A 21722-nucleotide genomic window follows, 5' to 3' on the forward strand; every position below is an offset into this window, starting at 1 on the left:
CCTACTTCTGAAAAGAGAGACTACAATTACATGCACAAGGAAATAGATTTTGTAAAAGCTTAAACCACTCACCCAACATGCATCAGCTAGGAAGTGTTAGCACTAGACGCCAAAATACACACACGGAGATGATAGTATAAGGAACTCGGCGAACCCTGAAATCCATGGTGCCATTTAGTTACTGTCAAAGGTCAGAGGTCAGAGGTCAAGGCTGAGGATGTAGCTCAGTTGGGAGAGGGCCTCCCCGCCATATTGACCCGGCATGGAAAGTCACAGAAGACCATAGTCATTCAAGTCATTCATGGCTATATATATTCAAGGCTAGCTTGTGCTAGGGGACATCCTATAAACAAAATACATACATACATGCATGTATGTATACATACATACACAATTGTTTTTAAAAGGTTAGAGGTCTAAGTATCAGACTTTGTCTGATACTCTCCAGATATAGAGAGCCTTATCTCCAGCATGAGACTTAGGAGTTAAGCTACATAGCAAGTTCAAGATGGAGGACAGGAAGTGGCCTTCATGTGGCCTAGAAGAGACCGAAGAAAGACAGGAATTCCCAACTTTTCAGAACCTGTGTTGAAAAGCTTCATGCAAGGGTGCTAGAGAGCCGGCTCAGAGGTTAAGAGCCTTTGCTACTCTTGCAGAGGACCCAGGTTCTATTCCCAGCACCTACATGGAAGCTCACGACCATTTGGAACTGCAGTTCTAGGGGATCAGACACCCTTTTATGGCCTCTGTGAGTGACAGGGACCCATATGGTACACAGACATACATGCAATCAAAACACTCACTAAATGAATAGATTAAATAACAAAAGAAATTAAGAGTATGCAGGAGAGGGAAGCGCCATTGTTTGCCAGTGATTTGATGGCTTACACAGGAAAGCCAAACAAAAGCACAGGTGCCTGCCAGCATGTCACATTGTCACATTGTCACATTGTCCCTTTTTTAGCCAAGACTAGTAGCTCATGGCTATAGTCTCAGCACTCGGGAGACAGATGTAGATTTAGGGATGAGTCTGTTTCCCTTTTAAAATGTATTTGATGCTGTTATTTTTTTTTTTTAAAAAAACACAGTTTCATTATATAGACTTGACTGGCCTGGAACTCCCCATGGAGTCTTGGCTGGCCTTGAATCAGTAGAGATCCACCTTCCTCCGCTTCCCAAGAGCTGGAAATGAAGATGTGCACCAGCACCATTTTAATTTTTTTTTTAAAGATTTATTTATTTATTATATGTGAGTACACTGTAGCTGTCTTCAGACACTCCAGAAAAGGGTGTCAGAACTCATTACGGATGGTTGTGAGCCACCATGTGGTTGCTGGGATTTGAACTCAGGACCTTTGGGAGAGCAGTCAGTGCTCTTAACCGCTGAGCCATCTCTCCAGCCCACCATTTTAATTTTTTAAAAAATTTTTATTGGGTGTGTATGCGTTCAACTTTGTGAATGATGACTGGTGGTCACTGTGGTGGTTTGGTTTATTTTTTATTGTTGTTTGTTTTGTTTTTTGTTTAGATAGGATCTTACTATGTAGCCCTGACTGTCTCAGGACTTACTGTGACATTTTTGAGAACTTGTGGAACTTTTGAGACCAGGCTGGCCTCAAAATCACAGCACTCTACCTGCCTCTGCTAGGATCAAAGGGGTGTGTCACCACACGTGACTACTTTAAAAACAAACAAACAAACCTTTATTTTCTGTGTATGGGTGTTCTGCCAGCATGTATGGCTATACACTTTAGGTATGCAATACCCACAATTGTCAGAAGAGAGTCTTGGATTGTGGGCCTGGAGTTATAGTCAACTGTGATCCCAAGAGAGTGCTAGGAATGGAACAGGAGTTCTCTGAAAGAGCAGCTAGTGAACCCTATCTCCAGCATGAGACTTGGGAGTTTTAGGCCAGCCTTGGCTACACAGCAAGTTCAAGGTCGAGGTGGACTGTCATGAACAAACACCCAAACTCTTTTTTTTTTTTTCTCTTGAGGTCCTGAGAATCAGACCCTAGGGCTTTAACGTGCTCGGCAAGTGATCTTCCACTTGGGAGTGCTCTTACTCGGTGGAGGCTGAGACAGGCATGCTGCCATGGGTTCAAGACCAGCTAGGGGCTAGGGAGTTCTGGCCCTAGAAGGATACCTTTCCTCAACAAACAGAATAAAAGAAAACTCTGTGTGTGTGTGCGTGCGTGTGTGTGTGTGTGTGTGTGTGTGTGTGTGTGTGTGTGTGTGTGTTCTGTGTGCATCTGTGTGTGAGTGTATGATTACCTAGGACTGAAACTAAATTGTAGTGTACTGAGGAATGAGCACTCTTTTCCTACAAAGGGCCAGACAGTATATATGGCCTTGAATTCATGGAGATCCACCTGTCTGCCTTCCAAGTGCTGAGATTACAGATCTGTACCACCAGAACAGCCAGAAATATACAGAGAAACCCTGTCTTAAAAAAACCACACACGTGCCGGGCAGTGGTAGTGCATGCCTTTAATCCCAGAGGATTAAAGGGAAGCAGATTCAGGTGGATTTCTGAGTTTAAGGCCAGCCTGGTCTACAGAGTGAGTTCCAGGATCGCCAGGGCTACACAGAGAAACCCTGTTTCGAAAAAACAAAAACAAAAAAACACAAAGCAAAAAACAAAAAAACACCACACACATACAAAAATATTTCTTTACTTATTTATATGTAAGTACACTGTAGCTGTCTTCAGACACACCAGAAGCAGGTGTCAGATCTCATTACACATGGTTGTGAGCCACCATGTGGTTGACTGGATTTGAACTCAGGACCTTCAGGAGAGCAGTCAGTACTCTTAACCACTGAGCCATCTCTCCAGCCCCAAAAATATTTTCATTAATTTGTTCAATAACTGTCCAGGGAACTACCTTAGGCCATTCAGGCACATGCATGGGGTACAGACAGAAATGAAACAAAACTCCTCCCTTATAAACCTCAAATTTTCTTAGTGGAAGATGGGGATTCCCATAAGTGAGTCCATGAACAGTTATTATTCAAGAAGGACAAAAAAGTTTTCTATATGAATTCCTGGCCTTGCATTCTGATCTCTCTACAGCTTGCCCCTCCCCATGCTGGGGTTGTAGGTGTGCGGCTCTGTGGCCTTTGAAAACTAAGTCTAGTTTAAGGGGAAAAGCAAAGCAAGGGTACCTGCCCTACTGGTGGAACTGGTGGAACTGGATCTACCACAGAGCCAATAAAAACACTCTGCCGGCTGCTGGCAGGAAACACAGAAGAGGCCAGTGGAGTCGAGGGGAGCTCAAGACACTCTACGTGGGAAGTTAGTGTGTGCTAAAGGTGGCACACCACAGAGCCCCGGAGAGATTTGTCCCAGGTGGTGACAGAAACTAGTTCACTGCTGGCAGAAGAAAGGCGGGTCTCTCTGCTTGAAACTGTGTAGAAGACAGACTTCAAATGGCTTAAAGGCTGAAATGTGAAAGTTAAGATCATAACGTTAATAAAAGAAAATGCAGGATGGCCGTGAGGTTGGCTCAGTGGGTAAAGGTAGCATTAGTGTGGAACCGTACAGCTGAAGGGGGAGGCCGCTCCCACAGGTATCATTTTATCTCCACATTCAAGCCAAGGCATGCATGTGAGGATGGGCTTGCAACTGCATTTTTGTGTACAGTTTCACACACACACACACACACACACACAATGTAATTTAAGAAGATGAGGCTGGGCAGGATGGTTCATGTCTTTAATCTCAGCACTCCAAGTGGAAGCAAGTAGATTTCTGTGAGTTCAAGGTCAGCCTCCTACCTCAAAAGGATGAAGTCAGCTTCATGAGCCAATGCCTAGAATAAAAACAGAAAACAAAAATAGAGTCAATCTTGTGGTTATATGTGATGGAGAATAAAAGTGTAATTTCGAACTTAGTGTAGTAGTTCACACCTGTAATCCTAGTCCTCTGGAGGTCAAGGCAGAAGAACTGCCTCAAGTTCAAGGCTGGCCTGGGCTGAAAAGGAAGACTTTGTCTAGCCCAGAATGAACAGCAGAGTTTAGAAACAGAGCAGAGGCCGCACGCTAAGTAGCATCCGAATGATTGCACTAACACATGTGACAGCATGTCTTAGCTTGCTTTGTTGCTGTGGTAAATGCCATGGCCAAAAACAATCAGGGGAATAAAAGACTTATTTCATCTTACAACCCCCAGGTTACAGCCCCTCACTGTAAGCACTTGGAGAGATAAATGGAGGTAAAGGTCATGAAGGAACACTTCTTCTCCTCCTCTTCCTTTTCCTCCTCCTCCCTCTTCTTCCCTTTCTTCTCCTCCCCCACCTTCCTCTTTCTCCTTCTCCTTCTTGTTTTTTTTTTTTTTTTTTTTTTTTTTGGTTTTTTGGATTTGTTTTTTTCGAGACAGGGTTTCTCTGTATAGCCCTGGCTGTCCTGGAACTCACTCTGTAGACCAGGCTGGCCTCGAACTCAGAAATCCGCCTGCCTCTGCCTCCCAGAGTGCTGGGATTACAGGCGTGTGCCACCACCACACAGCTCCTTCTTGTTATTGTTTATTGAGACAAGGTTTTCTGTGTAGCCCTGGCTGTCCTTTGACTTGCTCTAGAGACCAAGCTGGCCTTGAACTCAAAGATCTACGTGCCTCTGCTTCCCCAGTGCTGGGACTAAAGCCATGTGCCACCACACTTGGCTGAGGGATACTTCTTACAAGTTCCAGACTGGCCTCAGATTTGCAATCCTGCTTCAGCCTCCGTGGAGTGGAGCTGGAGCTGGAGATGTATCACCCATCTGGTTAGGAATCTGTCTCGTTTACATTTGGTGTTTATCCCATGCATGTCTGCATGCTAGGGTGTGTATGGAGGTCAGAGGACAATCTTTGGGAATCAATGCTCTCTTTCCACCATGTGGGTCCCAAGTATCAAATCAGCTCCTCAGGCTTAACAGCAGGTATCTGTTTACTGGCTGAGCCATCTTGTCTTCCCTTCTGACTCCCTGGCTCTTCTGCCTCTTCTTTCTCCCTTTCTGTCTCCCTTTCCTCAGAATTATATACAATAACACATGTGTAATATGTATATGTATGTATGTATGTATGTATATACATCTTAAGATACACACACAAAACATGTTTTGGGGTTTTGTTTTTCTTTTTTATTTATTTATATATTTATTTATTTATTTATCTATCTATCTATCTACACTGTCACTATCTTCAGACACACCAGAAGAGGGCATCAGATCCCATTACAGATGGTTGTGAGTTACCATGTGGTTTCTGAGAATTGAACTCAGGACCTCTGGAAGAGCAGTCAGTGCTCTTAACCACTGAACCATCTCTCCAGCCCTCTGGGAACTCACTGTGTAGAACAGGCTGGTCTCGAACTCACAGAAATCTGTATGCTTCAATCTCTCTCTTTTTTTTTTTAAAGATTTATTTACTTTTATTTATATGAATACACTGTGGCTCTCTTCAGACACACCAGAAGAGGGTGTCAGGTGCCGGGCGTTGGTGGCGCACGCCTGTAATCCCAGCACTCTGGGAGGCAGAGGCAGGCAGATTTCTGAGTTCAAGGCCAGCCTCGTCTACAGAGTGAGTTCCAGGACAGCCAGGGCTACACAGAGAAACCCCGTCTCGAAAAAACCAAATCCAAAAAACCAAAAAAAAAAAAAAAAAAAAAAAGAGGGTGTCAGACCTCATAACAGATGGTTGTGAGCCACCATGTGGTTGCTGGGATTTGAACTCAGGACCTTTGGAAGAGCAGTCAGTGCTCTTAACCACTGAGCCATCTCTCCAGCCCCTGCTTCAGTCTCTTAATTAAAGGTGTATGCCACTTCCCACCCCGCACCTGGGTCTTGCTATATTATGCAGACTGGAGCTTAAGTTCCTGGACTCAAGTGTTCCTCGGACTTCAGCTTCTCAGGTGGCTGGGACAAACAGGTACAAACTGTGCCTTGCTTGACAGTTTGTGTAAGTGTGTTTGAGTGGAACCTAAGATCTTGTGCATGCTAGTCAAGCAGTCTATACTGAGCTATGATTCACCCCTCATACAATACTTTGAATGACAAACTAAGATCCAAAGTGAGTTATGGCCAGGCATGTTGGCACAGGCATTCACTCCAGCACTCAGGAGGCAGAGGCAAGATGGAGCGATGTGAATTCAAGACCAGCCTGCTCTACAAAACGTCCAGGAACTTGCTTTGTAGACCAGGCTGGCCTCAAACTTAGTGATTTGTCATTCTCTGCCTCCTGAGTGCTGGGCCACCATGCCTGGCTGAGGGGAAAAAAAAATTTTTTTTAAGTTCCAAACCCTTGCAACCACAGTCCACAGGTAGTGGTTTGCAGATCTCCATGGCTACAGATGCAACACGTGTAGCAACGAAAGACCCGTCTCTGGTATTTTATCGGTTTTAAAATGTTCCATCAGTAAAAATGTACTTTTCCTGTGTGTAAGCATGCCTGTGGTTTGAGGTGGTTTGAGACAGGATCTTGCTATGTAGCTCACCCTGACCTTGAATCTGTGATCCTCCTGTCTCAGCCTCTCTGATGCCTTGATGACAGGATGGCTCAAATATACTGCTTTCATGAAAGGTTAAAACATCTCTACAAAGGATAATTGCAAGGGACTGGGGCTGCAGCTCAGCAGGGGAAACTGCTGAGCAAGCACAGAAACCGAGTTCTGCCCCAGGTCCCAGCTGGAGGCAGAGGCTGGCTTCTGGTAACCGGGCTGCTGTGGGGAGGGTGCGGGGAAGCGAGCCAAGGGTTCCCTGACTGAGCTGCAGGCTGTGCTGTGAGAGAACTCTTCTGGAAGGGAAATGTGAATAGAGGTGCTTGCGGCCAGGTTGTGTGACAACCTGGATCCCACACTCACGCCCCGAATTGTGAAAATAAAGAACCGCTGGAAGCTGCCCTCTGACCTCCTCATGTGCACGGAAGCACATGCACATGTGAGACCTAAAGAAATAAATGTAATCTAAAATATAAGATAGACGAGCCAACAGTGAATTTCACTAGGGTTGTTTGTAGGATCCTGGGTAAGACTTCTATAAAAACAAAAACCGGGCTGAAAGATTTCCTGGCAGAAAAAAAAAATGACAAAGAGAAAAATATCTGACGTTTCAAATGTAAGACTATGAGCCTTTTGTTTTTCTCCTCTGAGTAAGAGTTTCTCTGTGTAGCCCTGGCTGTCCTGGAACTTGCTCTGTGGACCACAGATCTGCCTGCCTCTGCCTCCGGAGTGCCAGGACTGATGTTAATGGCATGCGCCACCACCACATGACCCTTTTCTTTCCTGGACATGTCTGTGCTCTAAGTGTGTGCCTGGTGGCTGTGCAGTTCACAAGGGAGATCACCGAGGACTGGAGCTCCTACAGACGATTGCTAGCCACCAAGCCGGTGCTGGACTTAGGGCTGGCTCCTCTCTGTGGGAGCTAAGCCGTCTCCATCACTAACTAGCTCCTTGAATGTTTCTGATTCCATTTTTGTGTGGGTGTGCACATGTGCAGGTGCAGGAGGCAACCAATCCTGTGGATGCAGGAGTCAGTTCCTTCTTTCTCCCATGTGGGTCCTGGAGAGGCCCCCACACATCATACACAATAACAGTGACAGCAAGACAGTAATATAGCAATAAAGGAATAGAATAGTGAGGAGTGAAGATGAGCAAGAGGCAGAGTCACAACTGAGTCTTCTCAGCCTTTATTACCACACAATGTCAGCTACACCACCATTAGAAACCTTGTATATTAATGGCAAAACAACGCAATTTAAAACATGAAGAAAAACAAATAAATAATGGAATAAAAAAATACTTTTCTAAAAAAAAAAAAGAAAAGAAAAACAATTATCAGAGTTAGTTTTTTGACTTGTTCCTCTGAAAAGCTAATTTATTCCGGTTCCCTGTTTTTGAGCAGAGGGGGGACTTGAACAAATCTCCGTATTATCCTGGGTCTATCATTGGAAAAGTGTGTCAAGAAGATGAACAATCGGGTTTAATAAGGACCCTTAACAACATATGAACTCAGATGCGAAGGACAAGAACCTCTGAGTCCCAGGCTAGCTAGTTTATGTAGTGAGTTCCAGGGGGGTCAGGGCTACATGGTAAAACCCTGTTGCAAAAAATTAAGAAAGAAAGGAAGGAAGGAAGGAAGGAAGGAAGGAAGGAAGGAGAGAGAGAGAGAGAGAGAGAGAGAGAAAGAAAGAAAGAAAGAAAGAAAGAGAAAGAAAGAAAGGCAAAAGAAAAGAAATTACCAAGTGAAGGAAACAGTTCAAAGGAAGCAACTGTCACCATCCGTCTTCTGGACGGAAGTGGGCCTGGCTGGCAGCAGCACCTGGCACACTTATGAGATCTCTCACCTCCCAGGTGAGGACAGGCCTCAAAGGTGGACAGACTTTCTTCATCACATCAGCCTTTTGGGGTCTATTTTTTCCAGGTGAACCAGAGGTTTGAGCTGCTCTGCAAAGTTCCTCATGTCATCAGAGACCATGTCCTGCCCAGCCGGGGCGACAACACTTAATTCCACAAGATAGGAGAGCGACAGGGCCTCAGTGCTGTCCGTGTTCCCTGGGACCAGGATTCGGAAAATCTTGTACACCACAATCTTCATGATGCCCTTCCGGAACAAGTGCCCTTTGGCGACAAACTCATGGTCCATGCGGAAGCCCATTTCCATCAGGAAGTCCGTGAGGTTCTCAGATGTGGCGATGTCCACGCAGTTGCGCACCAGGGCGTGGCGGTTCTTGTCTCCCATTTCGGGCTGTCCCAGGTACCGCAGATGCCAGGGTGCCCCTGCCCTGTCCATGGAGCGCCTGGCCCTTAGGACAAATGGGCTGGCCTGCTGGCCCTTCAGCAGGAAGACCATCTCATGGTCGAGGAAGGTCTCAGGCTCCATGTTGTCGCACAAACCCCGGAGGCGGTGGGTGAGACTCTCCAAACTGTGGTCCAGAACACTTCCTGCAGAGGCGACAGCAGTGAGTCCAGGCTCTCATTTCATTTACGGTCATGAAAGAAGCAAAAGATACACATGCCAAATAAACAGTTTTATGCAATGTTGCACGAGAACAATCCATGAGATTCTATTTATTTTTCTATTCAAAACATTTTATATTTAGTCATTCATGTCTTGGCAAACAATGGCGCCTAAATGTGGGGAAAGAAACCTCCTAGGACTGATTATCTGTGGAGATTGAACTCAAGTCGTCAGGCTTAGCAGCAAACGTCTGGTGGTGGTTTTCATGAGCGTGGCCCCACAGGCTCCTGCATTTGAATGTCTAGTCTCTGAATATCTGGTATTGTTTAGGGAAGGATTAGGAGGAATGTCCTGGTTGGAGGACGTGTAGCAATGGAAGTTTTCAAAAGCCTGCCCCATCTTTCCCCATCAGAGGTTCAGGCTGTCTCTCTCAGCTACTGCTCCAGCCCCTGCCTGCCTTAATGGGATTAAAGGGGTGTACCACCGTGCCCAGCTTCTCGTTCTGAAGTATAATTATATGAAAGGGAAAATCTGAATTTGTTCCACAAATGAAAGAATTTCACGGGCTGGAAATAAATAATTGTAGCTGGGTGTAGATCTGTGGGAGACCATGTGTTCCAGATGCAAGGCCGTGGGTTTGATCAGGTCACCAAGACGACCAAGGCTGAGAGATGGAGCTTAGTGGGCGAGGACTGATGCCCAAGGCTCAGGGTTCAATTCCTAGCACTATAAAATAATAAGATTAAACAACAATAAAGATTAAATAAGGTTAAACAGTTATTCTACTGGCAGGCACGAAGGCACTCGGAGTCTGAGGCAGTAGAGACGAAGGCACTCGGAGTCTGAGGCAGTAGAATCGCTACGAGTCTCAGGCTGGGAAAATGGCTCAGAGATAACGAGTTTGTACTGCCCTTGCAGAGGCCAAGTTTGTACTGCTCTTGCAGAGGCCAGAGTTCAGTCCGACCCACATCAAGAAGCTCCGGACTGCCTGTAACTCCAGCTCCAAGGATCCCAACACCTCCATCTCTCCAAACACATACAAACAGAATTTAAAATGGTATTTTAAAATCTTAAAAAAAAAAAAAAAAGGACTGAAGCTCCAAAAATAAACAAAAAGACACAAGCCAACTGCTCAAGGCCAAAACTAAACATTTAGTCAAGAACATTTAAGAGGGCCAATGAGATGGCTCAGTGGGCACAGGTGCTTGCTGCCAAGCCTGATGACCTGAGTTCAATCCTCAGCACCCACATAATGAAGGACAGAACCACCACATGTCCCCTGACCTATCGCAGCCATTTTCAATGTAACCAAAAACTAGAAGGAGCCGGACAGTGGTGGCACACGCCTGTAGTCCCAGCACTCTGAGAGGCAGAGGCAGGCGGATTTCTGAGTTCAAGGCCAGCCTGGTCTAAAGAGTGAGTTCCAGGACAGCCAGGGCCATACAGAGAAACCCTGTCTCGAAAAAATCAAATCCAAAAAAAAAAAAAACCCTAGAAGTAGACCAGATGCCCAGCCCAACTGTGCTAGGGCAGGTAAGGGCGCTGTGATGTGCTCATAAATACATTTAAATTGGTGGCCATTGAACAACAAAAAGCTGAGACACATACTGAAATGAACGAACTGTGAATTAACAATGCTAACTCAAGCTGGGTGGTGGTGGCGCACGCCTGTAATCCCAGCACTTGGGAGGCAGAGGCAGTCGGATTTCTGAGTCCGAGGCCAGCCTGGTCTACAGAGTGAGTTCCAGGACAGCCAGGGCTATACAGAGAAACCCTGTCTCAAAAAAAAAACAAAAAACAAACAAACAAACAAAAAAACAACAAACAAACAAACAAACAAAAAACAGTTGTGAGCCACCATGTGGGTGCTAGGAACTGAACCAAGGACCTCTGTAAGAGCAGCCAGTGCCTTTAACCACTGGGCCATCACCTTAGCCCAAGTTTTAATTTTTCAAGTTGAAAGAAAATAAATGAAAACCATGTGGTGGTGGCTTGTGCCTTTAATCCCAGCACTTGGGAGACAGAACAGGTGGATCTCTGAATTCTGAGCTCCAGGCCAGCCTGGTCTACAGAGCAAGTTCTACGACAGTGAGAACTACACAGAGAAAACCCTTTCTAGAGAAACAAAATTAAGGCGGGCGTGATGGTGCACGCCTATAATCCCAGCACTTGGGAGGTAGAGGCAGGAGGATTTCTGAGTTCGAGGCCAGCCTGGTCTACAGAGTGAGTTCCAGGACAGACAGGGCTACCAGAGAAATCCTGTCTCGAAAAACCAAAAAATAAAAAAACAAGAGAGAGAGAAAAGAAAAATAAAGAAAACCGACAAAGGTAGCAAATACCTGTAATCCCAGACACTTGAGGCCAGACTGGTCTACAGGGTGAGTTTCTGGCCACTGAGCCACTTGGCCACTGACCCATCTTCCCACCCAGCCTCTTTTAAACACAGTTACTTACTGAGTGACAGGAACCGGGCAGTTGCCGTTGTTTAAGTCATCTCGACTTGCTCTAACCAGAAAAAAACGGAAAGCTTGGCCATGCAAGGCTGACTCACCCTGCAGAAGGTACTCCATCATGTTAATGGTGCCTCCAGTGACCGGCATCATGCTGACTGGAGGTGCCTCCATGATGCCTCTAATTAGGTTCAAGACGACAGAACTGCAAACGATCTTCCAACCGGGTGAGCACAGTATACACCTGGAAAAGTCACACTGTTTGCTGTGGCAGTGGCCTCGAAACTAAAGCTCATTCCTTCATAACTTTGAACATCTGCTTATTCAACCGGTTCCAAGAACGGGTAACTCAAAAATAAGAGAGTTCTAGCCCCGGTGATACGGAATATCCATCTAGTCCTATTCTCAAATTCTGAACCTTATAAACGTTTTTCTATGTAATATTGAGGCAGCTATGCAATCTCTTGTTCTGAAACCTACTTTCTCTTTTAAAATAAGACCAAGGGGCCAGGCGGTGGTGGCGCACGCCTGTAATCCCAGCACTCTGGGAGGCAGAGGCAGGCGGATTTCTGAGTTCGAGGCCAGCCTGGTCTACAGAGTGAGCTCCAGGACAGCCAGGGCTATACAGAGAAACCCTGTCTCGAAAAAACCAAATCAAAAAAAAAAAAAAAAAAAAAAGACCAAGGGTATTTAACCACACAGCCCTAGTCTCCCCCACCCCACTACCTGGCTCAAATGAAACCAACATACATAGTCCAAAAAAGGTGACGTCACCTTGGGCTACACAGAGAGGCCTGCTTTCCAAAAGTAAAGAAGGGGGAACATCTGTAATCTCAACACTCGGGGGCGGAGTTAGGAAGACAGCTGCAGCTTCGGGCTAGACTAGCAAATCCCGGCCAACTAGGGCATCACAGTGAGACTGTCTCAAAAACAAAACAAAAGTTCCGAGGGAGACCTAAGGACCTCGCCTACCCTTCCTTCTATGCAGAGACCATGGAGACCCAGAGAGAAGCCCCAGGGCACATGCAGAAATCTGACTAGAACTGGTTCTGCCTTTTTGAACCAGTTTGCAAACGAGCCAGGCGGGAAACATTAAGTTAAAGTGACTGCACCGGTCCTCCCCCGCGGAGATCCGGGACACGTGTGCACTTACACTAGCAACACGTCTCCGTTCGCGCTACAGATCCCTGCAAAGCTGGATTTAAATCCACGCGTGCACACCGCAATGCGCACCCCCAAATCCCGTCAGCACAGACCCAGAGAAAGCGCCAGACAGTCCCTTCAGCACTTCCGGTAGGAAGCTGGTGGACAGGAAACTTTGCTTACAGCCCCGAAAAGTAAGGGTGCCGAGAGGGCAAGGAACGCGCCCGCCTTCTGGCACGGGTGTGCAAGAGCGCACGCGCAAGGTGCGGGGCTGCCGTTGCGTTGGGGTCCCAGTCTAGAGTGGTACCCTGGAAGGTGACTCTAAGCCTTCACGTCATAGTACAGCTCTAGAATACGGTATTTTGATTTGTTTTTTATCTTTTGTGTTTTTCAGCTTCGACGACCTGGATGTTTGATCAGATCTCTTAAAACTAATTGGATACTATATTTAAATTTTGAACTCAACCACTGGGGGGAGCGAGGAGGGAAAGAGTCTCACGGAAAAAGATGCGAGGCGCAGGGGTGGTGGGGCTGGCAGTGAGCGAGATGTAAAGTGAATAAGTTAAAAATTATTAAATTTTAAAAAAGAAGGCGGATATGTTGTAAATCAGAAACGCTAAGCACAGCGTTGTGTACTTATAGTCCTCAGCGGGAACAATATTTTGTGTGCTTTCAAGTGTCTGGAGAAACAGCTCCGTGCTGGAGCTTGACTGATGTGTACAAGGCCATAAGTTTGATACAAAACAACAGCAAACTTGTTCAATTTACTGTGCTTAGCAGGCACGGTTCAAATTTGGGGTGTGGTAAGGATCTCTCCAGTAGAGCGGTTCAACGCTTAAACAATATTGTGAGATTTTTGAAACAATTAATTAATTAATTAGGTCTAGAGAGATGGCTGAGCCCTTAAGAGCCCCTTGCTGCTCTTTCGGAGGTCCCCAGCTCCCACGTGGTGGCTACCAACCGTTTATAATTCCCCTTCCAGGGGATCTGTTACCTCTTCTGATCACATCGGTCGCTGCATCCCTGTGGCAGACATATGTACACGCTTGCAAAACACTCATAACACAAAATATAAATAAATAAATAGGGGCTGGGAAGATGGCTGAGCAGTTAGGAGCACTTGCTGTTATTCAGAGGACCTGGGTTCAGACCCTAACACCCATATCAGGTGACTCACAACCACCTGTAACTCTAATTCCAAGGGATCTGGGATCCATGAGCACCTATACATGTCATACGTGGTGCACATACATTTTGGCACACATATGCATTAAATAAATAAATATTTTAAATTCAGAGATATTGAACTCTGTACACATGTCAAACACATAAGGGGCAGAGTAGGGTGAGGCATCCTTAATCCTCCAGAACCCCTCCCTCCTTAACATTTCCCCAAAGATCATCTACCTCAGGCAAGGGCCTCTGGTTCCCAGTCAGTCTGAGAGACTTGTATCACTTCAGGGCTCCACCCTGCTGTCACATAAAATCCACTTACTTTTCGGCCATTTTGCTCTTCTTTCTGCCACCCCTTCCTGTGGCCTTGACAGTTTGCCCTCCGATAAATCTTTCTTTCTACTCATGAAATGGTCTAGTTTTGTATTTATCTACACTGTCACTTATGACATTCAGACAACTTCAAGAAGTTGAATATTTTAAAATATTTATTTATTTATTTATTTAATGTGACCACCCTGTAGCTGTCTTCAGACACACCAGAAGAGGGCATCAGGCATCAGATCTCATTACAGATCGTTGTGAACCGCCATGTGGTTGCTGGGATTTGAACTCTGGAAGAGCAGTCAGTGCTCTTAACCGCTGAGCCATGTCTCGAGCCCAAAGTTGAGTATTTAAGATTAAGAGAAATGTAGTGCTATATGGCTCAGTGGTACAAGGCTTCAGGCCTGAGGTGTGGTCCCCAGTGCTGTAAATAACACGACCAACATCTGCAATGCAATGTTTTAAAAGGTTAATGAAAAAAATTGTGAGATACGTGGACTCATAATGTAGCCCAGGCTTTCCTGGAACTCAGGACTCCGGACAAGTGTGAGTGTGAGCCACCCACCACCCTATTTGTTTAGCTGATGATGTTAAGTAACATGGAGAGTCAGACCTGGTGGTGCATGGGAGGCAGAGGCAGACAGATTTCTCCGAGGTCCAGGCTAGCATGGCTGCATTAGTGAGTTCCAGGCCAGCCAGGGCTATACAAAGAGACTCTGTTTCAAAATACACACAGATACACATAGACACACACATATAGACACACACGCCACATGGGGAGAGAGTGTGTGCGCTATTAACCTATGTGCTACATGCAACACTACAGACTAGACAAGCAAGACTGCTGGGACATACTGACACGTCTTATATGGAGTAACTAGCTACTAGGACATTTTGGTTGGATTTGAGGCCTGGACCCCAGGAGGAATTCCCATCTGGTACTGTAAGCCTAGTCAAAAGCCCATGGCTTGTGAGGTCACCGGTACTAGTAGATGACACTGCTGTCGTTTCACTGAGGAATGTGAGGTGCCAGTCAGATTGCCTTCCTTGTGGCTACCTTTATAGGTAGAGGTTGATACTGCTCTCAGCTTTCTCCAGAGAAGCATCTTTCTGCAATGGCCAGGGGTCACTGGGGAGACTCCTAACTAGTTGGTCAGAGCGATGAGAGTGAGAGACCTCTGGATGCTCAGCCATGAATAAGAGAGACTCCATCACCCTCCACAGCTCAGAGCATCACAGAAGAGGAGGCCTGAGGAAAGGGTAGAGCTGCTGCCAGACAAAAACTGACTTCCGGGCACTGTGTGGTCATGGCCGGTTTGAACTCACAGGGTTGTGCTTACCTATACTAGATCTGCTTAAGATTGGGCCCATCCTGTCAGAGAGGAGGGAGAGGCTGGGGAGGCCCCACCCCTCCCTGAAGACTTTCAGCAATTAAAATTTAATAGGCGAAGGAGAGACATTTTCTTTAGTGCTTCGAGCTACTGATAAAGCACCCATGCTCCTGTAAGCAAGCCCAATGAAACTCACTGGGAAAATCAAAATGGAAGTAGAAAGGGGGGACCAGTCAGGAAGGAGTGAGAGGAATCTGTGGGATTGGGAAGGGTCTAGAGAGATTAGTGGGGTATGTATGGATATGACCAATATGTATTCTGTATACGTATGAAAACGTCATATGAAACCTATGATTATGTGTAATTAATATATGCTAGTAAAAACAAAAGGAAACCATAAAAGGCTGGCGCTATGCCACCCTGGGTAAAACATGTCTGCCATCAAGCTTGATAACTTGCCTTGGCTATCAGGGACCCAAATGTTGGAATGAGAGAGTCCCAAGAGTTGTCTTCCAACCTCTGTATGATTGCCATGACACATGTGCACCCTCACACAAGAATAAACAAATAAATGGAATTCAAAAGGCATAATAAGCAGGTCATCATGGCACATGCTTTTAATTCCAGCACTCAGGAGACAAAGGCAGACTTAGCATGGGCTACATGGTAAGACTCTGTTCCTCACCAAAATTAAAGGTCATACATAATACAACGGTAGTGTAGGTTTGTGGGTACAATCCTTGCCTTGCATATGTGGAGTCCTCGGTTGAGTCCAGAGTGATGAATCTGTAATCTCAGGACCCAGGAGGTGGCGGCAATAAAATTAAGACTGCAGGTTAAATAATTTAAAAATGGGGGGAGGGGCTGGAGAGATGGCTCAGTGGTTAAGAGCACTGACTGTTCCTCCAAAGGTCCTGAATTCAAATCCCAGCAACCACATGGTGGCTCACAACCATCTGTAATGAGATCTGATTCCCTCTTCTGAGGTGTCTGAAGACAGCTACAGTGTAATCTCATATAATAAATAATTAAAAAAACAAAAAAAACTGCAGGTGAGTTTGAGGCTGTCTCAGGCATACAGAAGACGCTATTTCCTCGGGGACATATTTTGACATAATAGAGACTGAACCTAGGACATCATGCATTTGAGGCAAGTATTTTATCCCTAAACTATAGCCCTTTCCCTGAGACTCTGTCCTAAAGAAGAAGGAGGAAGAAGAGAAGACAGAATAGGTTTAATGACCAGCTAAAGAGGGAGGAGAGAGAAGACAAGAGTTAGAATTGTCTAGATTGTTGCCTTGGGTGACTGAGACTATAGTAGTACTTTTTTTTTCTCCTACAATATTGGGCAAATAAGTGCTCTGTGAGGTCTTGATTGGAGGAGGCCTGCTTCTCCTATCTAGATGCTAATTTCAGAACAGAATGTCCAGTGATTTATATAGGTCATTGAGACAACCAGATCTTTATTAAAGCTTAAATAAGGTGAAAATTTGAAAGAGGAACAACTGGGCTTGATGATGCACATTTGTAATCCTAGCACTAGAGAGGGGAGAGGAAGTGAGAGACAGAGAGACAGAGACAGAGAGACAGAGAGACAGAGAGAGACTTGCCCAGGGCCATACTGCTACTAAATGTCTGAGCTCATATTTCTTTTTCTTTTCTTTCTTTCTTTCTTTTTCTTTTTCTTTTTCTTTTCTTTCTTTTTTTTTTTTTTTTGTTGTTGTTTTTTGGATTTTGTTTTTTTTTTCGAGACAGGGTTTCTCTGTATAGCCCTGGCTGGCTGTCCTGGAACTCACTCTGTAGACCAGGCTGGCCTCGAACTCAGAAATCCGCCTGCCTCTGCCTCCCAGAATGCTGGGATTAAAGGTGTGCGCCAGCACCGCCCGGCTGAGCTCATATTTTAATTCAGTTCTTTGAGACATTAAGTCTGTTCTGATTTCTGTGAGAGCAAAATCAAGGTCGTTAACGCTGAGATGATCTGCCCACGGCCCTTTACCTCTCTGATCAAGTATCCCTAACCCTCCCAACCTGTGCCGCTCACTCCAGCCTTGCCGTGCTCCAGATCTAACTTCTGCACGGCTTCTGTCTTCTGCTGTTGTTCAACCTTCCAGAAACTTCTATCCTGCCACTGAACTGTGGGAGTCATTCTCTGGCTTTCTATCTCCCAGCAAATCTTTTTTTTAAAGCATGCATTTGTGTGTGTGTGTGTGTGTGGGGTGGGGGGGTTCATATGTACGTGTGGAGACCAGAGGTCAACTGTAACTACTGCTGCTCAACTACTGCCTTTCACCTCATTCTTTCTTTTAAAATCTATTTATTTATTTATTCATTTATTTATTTATTGGCCTTTTGGATTTGGTTTTTTAGAGACAGGGTTTCTCTGTGTAGCCCTGGTTGTCCTGGAACTCACTCTGTAGACCAGGCTGGCCTCAAACTCAAAAATCTGCCTGCCTCTGCCTCCCAGAGTGCTGGGATTACAGACGTGCGCCACCACCGCCCAGATTTTTTATTTATGTATTTTGAGACAGATCCTCTCATTTGTCCCAGAGCTTACCAAGTATACTAGACTGGCTGACTGTCAGCAAGGCCGGGCCATGATCCCGGCGTCCCCCGCACAGAGATGAAGACAAGCGCTACCGTGCTCCTCATATTCCTGTGGGTTCCAGGGATCTCAGATCTTCGTGCCAGCAAATTGGACTTTACTACCTCCGAAGTCTCTCAGATCCTCCTGATTTTTATTACTTGTGCCTTCTCTGGCCACCTGTGTTCATTAGTAATCCAAGCCAGGTGTAGTGGAGTATACCTCCGATGCCAGCTACTTAGGAAGCTGAGGCAGGAGGATCACTAAACACCAGCAGCTAGTAACAACAATACTCCACTTCAAAACAAACCAGTAAGAAGCTGTCCAGATGGTAAAAGAGATAGCCTGACGGCCTGATTTTGAGCCCAGATCCCATGGTGGGAAGAGGCAATTAGGTCCCAAAAGTTGACCTGTGATGTATACACACACACATACACACACACACACATCATACACACACCAATAACAAATTAAATTAGATTAAAAAAATAAGATCACTGTTTGTGAGCGTGATGATGAATACCTATAATCCCCAAATTTGGGAGACAGGAGAATTACCAGTTCAAGGCCAGCCTGGCCACTTAAGGAGATCCTGCCTTAAATCAATAATGAGCTGGGTTGTATTTGGTGATAGAGGTGGTACCTAGCAGATTAAATACCACAGGCTAACAGTATGTAATGACACATGCCTTTGATCCCAGCAAGAGGTTCAGAAGTTCAAAGCCATCCTTGGCTACATATTGAGTTCAAAACCATCCTGAACTACAGAAGTCCTTGTCCACTCTCCCCTGCCCCACTAAAGACAACAAACAAACAAACAAGACTAAGCAAGAGAAACGCTTCTAGGTACACATGTTCTGAGTTCATTATAAGTGAAACCTAGCAAACACGGGTTCAAACATGCTAGCATTGAGAAAAGGAGTTGAACCTTATAGAGTTGTCTTCCTCAAAGATGCGCAGCCTCTGTGGCCCTGCACCTTTGAATTGGCTTTGTTTGCCTCCTATTATGATAACTGCAGCTTGCTTTTTAATAGTAATCACCAACAGGAAACACCCGTGGACAAAAAGTAATATAGTCTTTGGTCTTGAGAGCTTGGTTTGGGAGGACAGAGGAAAACACAGGAGGTCATTTAGTGTTTAATGCTCCTCCCTGGGTGCTGACTCTAGAGTTTATCTTCAGGCACCACCCCCTGGGTGACAAACAGCAGAAACCATTTAATCTGGGGTGGGGGTTACTTAGAAACTCTGCTGCCTGAGGGTACTTGCCTTGTTTACCTGTTTCCTTCCATCCAGCCAACTCACCCCAGCTGCAGGTTGACCAGGGGTTAAGGTGCCTGGAGGGGTAACTATAATAGTTAATGTATTACACACGTCCATAAAAGATTAAAGATCAGCTCTTGCTTTAGCTGAACTGGAACTGTCTGTTTGGGTCTGTTTCCCCCACCACCTTGCTGTCTGGGGAAGGCAGCTTTGTTTTCTGTCTGAAGATAATTAACCCACTGGGGCTCAGATTTCCTGGACGGAGGCTCTTAGAGACAGCTTCCTTTAGTGAGCGCTTGTTGGGGGCCAGGCCCCCAGGTAAACACTTTCTGCAAATCTCTCTTCCTCCCTTACTCCATTTACCGGCCCTGAGTGGCAGATGGAGGCCTCACGGTTTGCTGGTTGCCAGACCGCTCTGCCATGAGCTCTGCTCTGGGTTTCTGGTCCTTTAACATCTCTTTATCTTTAACCCCTTCCTTGAGCCAAGGGTTCATATACCATTATGGATGTCATCTATACAATGCTGATGTATATCTGCCTCTGTACAATGCAGAAGAGATACGGGCTTCAAAGAAGACTTTGTAAAGAAGCAAGGAGCACAGGTCACGAACCCAAGGCTGGCTAACCGCTCATGCACGAGGCTCTGGGTTCTATCCTGTACCACAGTTGTTTATTGCCTGCTGTGCAAGTACAAGGGGGCTGGAGAGATGGCTCAGTGGTTAAGAGCACTGACTGCTGTTCCAAAGGTCCTGAGTTCAATTCCCAGCAACCACATGGTGGCTCACAACCATCTATAATGAGATCTGACACCCTCTTCTGGTGTGTCTGAAGGCAGCTATAGTACACTTATGTATAATAATAAATAAATCTTTTTTTTAAAAAAGTGCAGGTTAGCCCGGCGGTGGTGGTGCACGCCTGTAATCCCAGCACTCTGGGAGGCAGAGGCAGGCGGATTTATGAGTTCGAGGCCAGCCTGGTCTACAGAGTGAGTTCCAGGACAGCCAGGGCTACACAGAGAAACCCTATCTCGAAAAACAAAAACAAAAACAAACAAACAAAAAAACCACCACCACCAACAACAAAGGAACTAAGTTCAGTTCTAAACACCCAAGTCAGATTGGGTCACAGTTACCTAAAATGCAGCTTTGTGGGGAGTGAGCTTTGGGCCTCCTTGAGCAGTGTGATCTTGTGTATGAGTACACACACACACACACACACACATACACACACACATACACGCACACACACAAACACACACACACACTTAAAAATAATCTTTTTTTATGAAAAATTTAAGGCTTAGACTGGAGATCTATATAGCTCAATCAATAGAATACAAGAGCTTGTAAATAAAATTAGGCATGGTGGCAAACAACTACAATGTTACAATCAGGAGGTAGATGGTGGAAGATCTGAAGTTCAAGATAAAAAAGGGGAAGGAGGGCTGGAGAGAAGGCTCAGTGGTTAAGAGCACTGACTGCTCTTCCAGAGGTCCTGAGTTCAAAGTCCAGCAACCACATGGTGGCTCACAACCATCAGGAACAAGATCTGATGCCCTCTTCTGGAGTGTCTGAAAACAGCTACAGTGTACTTACATATAATAAATAAACAAATCTTTAAAAAAATAAATAAAGGCAGGCAGAGGCAACCTGATTACCAATCAAAGTTCTAGGACAAACAAACTCAGTCTCAACAAACAAACGAAAAGAAGTTCATCACCAGCTGCATACCAAGTATAAGGAGACTCTGTTTTAAAAATTAAATAAGGACCTTGAGCAATAGCTCAGGGTTAAGAGCATTTGTTGCAGGAAGGAGTAATGGATGGTTCAGCAGTTAAGAGCACTGACTGTTCTTCCAGGGGTCCTGAGTTCAATTCCTAGCAACCACATGGTGGCTCACAGTCATCTGTAATGAGATCCTATGCCTTCTTCTGGTGTGTCTGAAGACAGCTACAGTGTACTCATATACATAAAATAAAAAAAATATTTCTTTAAAAAAAAAAAAAAGCACTGTTGCTCCTGCAGAGGACCAGGTTCAGTTCCCAGCACCCACAAGATGGCTCATAACCATTAGTAACTCCAGTTCCAGGAGATCCACTGTTCTTTTCTGAACTACATAAGCCTCAAGCACTTGAGTGGTGCACATACACATGCAGGCAAAAACTCATACACATGAAATAAAATAAAAAAGAGGCAAAGGCCTACCTGAGTACTGACATGGTGAGCTCAAGGCAAACCTAGAGAACTTAATTCAGTCTTTTATGAAAAGGGGGAAGAGATAAAAATACAAGGGTTGGAGAGATTGCTTAGAGGGCAAAACAGTTGCTATACAAGTCTGAGGACTTGAGTTCAACCTAACTTGGCATAGTTTGTAGGAGCTTGTAACCCCAGTGCTTGGGGGTAGAGACAGGTGTCTAACTTAGTTCCAGTTTCACTGACAGATCTTGTCAGAGGACAGAGAGTGGTAGAGCAAGGTCCTTGCCATGGTTCTCTGGTGTCTGCTAGCCCATAGGCACACACACATACAC

General features: G+C 45.4%; 1 protein-coding gene across 1 annotated transcript; it reads right to left on the reverse strand.

Annotated features, from left to right (window-relative positions):
- Positions 1-3703: 3703 nt before the first annotated feature.
- On the reverse strand, positions 3704-12680 carry Med18 (mediator complex subunit 18). Its single transcript, XM_052177595.1, has 4 exons — positions 12537-12680; positions 11485-11627; positions 8320-8917; positions 3704-3814 (listed from the first exon to the last, which is right to left on the reverse strand). Exons 2-3 carry the CDS (start codon positions 11555-11557, stop codon positions 8364-8366), a joined length of 627 nt encoding a protein of 208 aa, XP_052033555.1. The 5' UTR covers positions 11558-11627; positions 12537-12680; the 3' UTR covers positions 3704-3814; positions 8320-8363.
- Positions 12681-21722: the final 9042 nt, after the last annotated feature.

Source organism: Apodemus sylvaticus, chromosome 3, assembly GCF_947179515.1.
Source record: "Apodemus sylvaticus chromosome 3, mApoSyl1.1, whole genome shotgun sequence".
Lineage (NCBI taxonomy): Eukaryota > Metazoa > Chordata > Mammalia > Rodentia > Muridae > Apodemus > Apodemus sylvaticus.